This window comes from Manacus vitellinus, unplaced genomic scaffold (assembly GCF_001715985.3).
Source record: "Manacus vitellinus isolate BGI_N305 unplaced genomic scaffold, ASM171598v3 scaffold_63_pilon, whole genome shotgun sequence".
Lineage (NCBI taxonomy): Eukaryota > Metazoa > Chordata > Aves > Passeriformes > Pipridae > Manacus > Manacus vitellinus.
In genome coordinates this window covers 640,924-646,962 of record NW_021940711.1, presented here as the reverse complement: position 1 = coordinate 646,962, position 6,039 = coordinate 640,924, and the positions used below count along the sequence as shown (strand labels likewise).

At 56.3% G+C, this 6,039-nt stretch overlaps 1 protein-coding gene across 1 annotated transcript; it reads right to left on the bottom strand.

Annotated features, from left to right (window-relative positions):
- Nucleotides 1-188: 188 nt before the first annotated feature.
- FNBP4 (formin binding protein 4) lies at nucleotides 189-5,932 on the bottom strand. The gene is made up of 4 exons (XM_029963790.1): nucleotides 4,029-5,932; nucleotides 1,860-1,964; nucleotides 1,450-1,583; nucleotides 189-489 (listed from the first exon to the last, which is right to left on the bottom strand). Exons 1-4 carry the CDS (start codon nucleotides 4,053-4,055, stop codon nucleotides 189-191), a joined length of 567 nt encoding a protein of 188 aa, XP_029819650.1. The 5' UTR covers nucleotides 4,056-5,932.
- Between the last annotated feature and the right edge of the window lie 107 nt (nucleotides 5,933-6,039).

The window sequence follows — 6,039 nt, the reverse complement described above, 5'->3', positions numbered from 1 at the left end:
GCAAGGGAGGTTGGAGGACCGGGACAGAGGACTGAAGCAGAGTCCAAAATGGAGTGAGCGGCATGAGAGACGTAGCAGGAACTTGGCCTGAGAAGGATTCTTTACAAAGGGAGCCTAAAGAACACATTGACATGGGCTTGAACATTCAGGCTCTGGGCCGTGCCGCCTGCTCCTGCCCACACTCTCACTCAGGACACTGGGACAGCTGGGACGGTGCAGGCACCACCATTGGCAACTGCTCTGCCCCAACACACCCCCCTTTGGGGCCAGGACCCCCCAACAACGTGCGGCAGTCCCGCTATGGCCGTACTGCGGGGCCGCTCGTCGGGCTCCTCGGCGCGCTCTCCTTTGTCTTTGGGAGGGGGCTTAGGAGGACCGTCGGGTTTTCTGTCGGCACTTCGCTGTCCCTCCTCTTCGTCCTCCCCGTCGGGGAACTCCCATTGCGACTCTCCCGAGCGTTCGTTAACATAGAAATAGCGTCTATGCTCCCTAGATCACAAGAAAGAGAAGGAGGCTTCAGCTTCCCTTCTCCGCCCCCGACACTCCAGGCGGGCCTGCCCACGACAGCGGTGCGCTCTCGCAGGGGAGACCCTCGTGCAGCGGGGCTGCCGCTCTCCCAAACGCGACAAACAACTTTGAGGACAGAGGCAGGAGAGGCCCGAGCCGACTCGCTCAAAGCTATTTGCCATGGCTGGCTGCGGGACGTCGCCCTGAGCCCCCCGCCCCAAGGGAGGGGAGGGCCGGGAACGCCGGCGACGTCTCGCTAAAGCATCGGGACTTTCAGCACGGCCTCGGCCGAAAGTCGCCCTCCGAGAAGAGGCACCGGGGAACAGCCCAATGGAGGGAAGAGGCTGCCCCCCTACCCCGTGGTGCGCGGAGGTTTTTTATGATACTCTTGGTGTCAAACACACAGTGAATGCTAGAGAGAGGGAGCGGATCTGGGAGCTGAAAAACAAAAGAGCAAAGATTTCAAACAAAGGAAAATTAATCAAGAAAGCCAAATAGACAAAGAAATGTTTGGGTCTGACCTGCTGGCAGAAGACAGAAATCTTGTTCTTCGTTCCGCCGGTGAGTTGAAGTTTGTCCTTTGGCAGAGCTGTTGGTCAGAAGAGTTGATCCAGAGATCCTGAAAAGTTCACAGAGCTCTCGCATGCGCGACCCCCCAGGCCCGCCCTCCACAGCGCTTGACACTCGCGAGAGGGACAACCAGCTCTGTCCGTCAGGGAATCGGCTCCGTCGCAAAGCACCGGGCACTCCGTTTGGATCTTTCCGTTTGGTGGCCGGCCCAAACTCTGCGAGTGCCGGGATGTTTCTCTGCCTGCCCAGCACTAACAGAAGCCGCTCTCAGTTCTGCCAGAGGGACGGCGCCAGCGTCGTCGGGTGGTTGATGGTCACAAATCATGTCTGAGATGTCAGAGATGAAAGGTGAGAAAGGAGGAGAGCGCGTACCTGTCCCAGTGGCAGGACCAGCCTTTAGGGGTGGCGTTTATTTCGTATTGTTTAAGCTGTTCGGCTGCGTCTTGGAGTTTGCGTTTGAGGTAGTTTCCATTGAGAGCACCTTCTCGCCAGTCTGCAATGCGGGTCTAGAGGGCAAGAACCGGGGGAAGCCGGTGAGGTGGGCTGGGAGCGGCCCCAGGGGGGACGGGACTCGAGGATCGGGAGGCTCCCTTCCAACACGGGACACCGGGGGCCAGGAGGGGGACACCCCGCCTGGCATAAGCCATGCTCCCCCCCGCCGAGGAAGGGAAGGCCCCTGCGCGCGAGGACACGAGGTTCACGCAGCACCGCGCTCGGAACGCGAATTGGATCCAATCCGCTCCGGAACACGAGGCCGGAGCGGGGGGCGAAGGCTCGGTTACCTCTGTCTGCAACAGCAACATGTGGAAGTTGGAGATAGATTGTCTGTTGATGCCCAGGAACTCCAATTTACTAGTCAGAGTATTTGCCAGCTCTCCGATCTGAAACTGCCAGGAGAAAGGGCAGAGTCAAGAGCCGCCCTCCGGGAGTGGCACCGGGCGGCTGCGGCCCCATGGCTCCCAGGAAACACCGCTCGGGAACACCGGCAGCCCCTCAGCCCGGCGGGACTGGGACGTGCCACCCTGGCCCTGTGTGCCTGTCACCCGCCCCGTCCTGCACCCCAGGGACAGGGCAGTGTGGGGAGGCCGGGTGACACCTCCTCCACAGACCGTGCCCGACTCCGTGCGGAAGGACGGCAGGGGCTCGGGTTGCTCTGGTACTCTGGAGTTACAGCAGAGCCATCGCCACGGCAGAAAGTGCAAAATCTAATTGTTTCCCAAATAAACGGGCTGGGATGACATTCCAGGTTCTATAAATCATTGCTTTCCAGAAGAACTAGCTGGAAAGCGCCAGAAAGGGACAACAGCAGCTGTGTCAAAACTCAGGTCAGCCCACGGTGACCACAGCTACTCAACCCCAGTGTCCTATGGGAGTGAAACCTCCCATCTGGGGACACGGGGATCCCTGGGTCCATCTCCCTGACTGGGGGCACTGCATGGAAGCAGCCACGAGCCAGAAAGGAATGAGAAGCAGGAACAGGGATGCCTGCAAGGGGCATTGCCACTGCTTTAAGGAGGGCTCTAAAAATGTCTGGTTTTAGCTTCATTCCTCAGAAAAGGCTTAGGAATGTCCACAATGCCAGCAAGGCAGCATCTGTCCCCAGAGAGAGGCCAGGCCAGACAGACAAGCCCTAGAGAAGCCTGAGGCTGGGATATGAATTCCCATGTTAACATGGCTCCGGAGAAGCCAGGGAAGATCTCAGAGCAGAGAGTGACTTGGCAGCAGCGGCCCCGGCACAGCTCCTGTAACCAGAGAGGTTATCCCGACCCGATGAGCAAACGGTACCGGTTACCCGGGGAGCCGGCATTCCTCCGACAGCTCTAAGGGAATCCTGCATGGAAAAGCACCACGGGGTCTGTCACGGCGCCCGCCGGGACCGGGAGGACAAGGGACAGCACAGGGGACCAGCGAGCCCCGCCCTGCCACAGGCTTTTGTTATTTTAATTTAAATAAAATTGTTAAAAAAATCAGGTCTTGCGCGGATGCTGCACTGAGGGAGACTCAGTTTTGCGCTGGGAACATCACATTGCTAAACCTTTGAAGGGTTTTCTTATGGGAGAAATGTGGAATTTTTCACAAGGACAGCACCAAAGCCCTTCCCTTTCGCACCAGTAAAATGATTAAGGGGTGTGAAATGAGGTCAGGGATGGGCAACTCTCGCTGCAGGTTCCACCCAGGCTCCACCACGAGCTGATGATTCCCCATCTGCCACAGTGAGGTGACAACATTTCCCAACGCCACTCCGGAGCCAAATTTTATGCTGCAGGAGATCTCAGCGTAATGAACGACAAGGGAATCATCCAAAGGACAATCAGGAAAGTTCTCCCCTACTGCTCTGCCATGCTCTCCCAGAGCCCAGAGCTCTGCTATGGATCAGGGAATCGATGTGCTGCAGCCAAAGGAGCAAACCAAGGCTCGGGAAAGAAAATATCAGCAGGATGCTGCAGAAATCCCCAGGGCCTCCCTGGTTTGCCTCTACAAGTAATGCCGGGCGAAGGGCAGAGCGGTACCGTCAGCCTCCAGAAACGGAGAGAGTACGGACGAGGAGTCTTCAGCCTGGAAACGGGACGACTGACCGGGCCAGAGACTGGAATATCGTTATTGGTGAAAACAAAGTCAAGATCAAAGTGGTTGTTCTCTGTCACGACAACATCCAGGGCTCAGTCTTTGCCCCCCCCGCACCCTCCTTTTATCCAAGCTTTTGCTGCTGGATCCTGCTGGAGACAGGATTTTGTCCCAGTGCTGCACAGCCCTTCCTTCACAAGCTGTTCCCGTGGCCACACCAGGATGTGAGCTTTAAGAGCTCCACCTGGGCCAAAGCCAGAGCCCAAAGCTCTGGTGTTCCCAGGGAGGAGGCGGCTGGGGCAGCCAGCGTGTCCCTTGTCCCTGCTGAATGCCGAGGACCCATCACATCCCTCGCCTCACCGACACACACCTCTGCTTATCCGTACCTTTAGGTCCTGCTCCTCCTCTTCCATTTTTGGAGCCCCTTGGGATTTTGCTTTTTCCTGGGGCTCCTCAGATTCTGCCTCTTTGTCTGAGCTCTGATCAGCTGCTTCCACGCTTGGGGCTGCAGGAGAAGGAAGGACAGGTCAGTCTTTGTCCCACCACCACCCCAGCAGTGCCAGCACCCGGCTGGACACCCTGCCCGGAGCCAAAGCCAACGTGGGAAAGGGCAGGGAAAGAGCTGGGACCTCTATTCCACGAGAGCCAGTGACAAGAGCCTGAAATTAAAAAGGAGAGACAGTCACTGCCCTGTGTTTTGGTGGTGGGGCCCTTCCAGAAGGATAACACAGGGAGAATTGGACCTGCTACAGCACAAAGCAGGAAGGAAGAATGGCCTGGAATACAAGGCATCTCAAAATCTATCAGTTTAATAACCAGCCAATAAAAGCTTCGGGGTATTAAATAAGTTAATTATCAAAGACTGAAGAGCTCCCCAAAAGTTGTCAAGACCAGAGGGTTTTGCCTCTGGATAACTAATTCACTGTCCAAGTGACAAATTCCAGGGAGAGAAGTTTGTGATAGAATCCCAAAGCCCCCAGGGGAAAGAAACCCCAATTCCCAGTGTGTGTGTCCTGGTGCTGCAAGGCAGGACAATTCCCTAAATCACCCTCCCGCAGGAAGGTGCTCAATTTAAACTGGTTGTGTTGGAGTGACAGTTTCCTGTTCCTCAGGTTAAGAAGGGGGAAATGGGTGCTGCTGGGAACAGTCAGCTTCAGGGATGCTTGGAAAACCACTCCTTGGAGCCACTATGGAAAAATGACATCACTGACTTAGTGCCGGAGTTGTCACCCAGCTCACACCGCTGCCTGAAGCAGAGGCACCTTAGGAAATGGGGCAGGCACCAACACAGCCTGCTCCAGGCACTTTTGTACCAGTTTTTCCTTGGAAAAGCAGTTTCATTCAGCTTTCTGTGCTGCAGGCAGTTAGCCTGAAGCCTCATGCTGTGAAGGGACTGGCACATCTGGAGAAAAGGAGGCCCGGGGGGATCTTCTCCTTCCCCACATCTCCCTGACAGGAGGGGAGAGCCAGGCGAGGATCGGGCTCTGCTCTCAGGGAACAAGTGACAGGGCAAGAGGAAATGGCCTCAGGCTGTGCCAGGGGAGCTTTAAGTTGGGTTTTAGGGAAAATTTCTCCATGGAAAGGGCTGTCCAGCCCTGGCACAGCTCTCAGGGCAGCAGTGGAGTCCCCCTCCCTGGAGGCATTTAAAAGCCACATGGATGTGGCTCTTGGGGACATGGTCAGTGATGGCCTTGGCAGCCTTGAGGGAACAACTGGACTCCATGATCTCAGAGGGCTTTTCCAACCCGAACAATTCCATAATTCTACAGTCTAGGAGTCCTGGGGCTGCTGGGCACAGGGTGTTCTTTTAAATGCTGCAGCTGGTGCATTTTGGGAATCACAGCACTGGAGGATCTGACAGGAACATGAGGAGTGGTTGGGGGCAACTGATATGTCCACACACACCTGGAATGGATCTGGGACTACCTTGCCACAAGGGCTGGAGTTACATTCCCCACACACCGAGTGTGGAGCCCAAGTGGCTCTGGGGAAACCTCAGCTGTCTGGAATTTGGCCACTGTTACCAGGCAGCTCAGAAACTGGCCTTTGAAAGAGGAAGGCAACAGTTCCCAGTGTGCCACAGGTTGGATTTGTGCTGTTGAGAGGAAGTCAAAGGCAGTGGGATGTGAGGAAGCTGTTATCCATGTCCCTTCTCCCAACAAACCACTGATCATGGGCACTCTCCTGTTTACATGATTAACAAGGATAAAGGAGAGAATATGGCAGAGAACAGCTTGTCCTGGTGGGGCAGGGCTGTGACACTGGGGACAGCCACCCCTCGGCCTTATCCCCACACGTACCTCACGGCCCTTCCCGGCTCTGCTCCACAGGTCTTCGGGGAAGGGAGACCCCCCGCTCCTCCCTCCGAAGGGAGCCTTTCCAATTACCTGCTTCTCC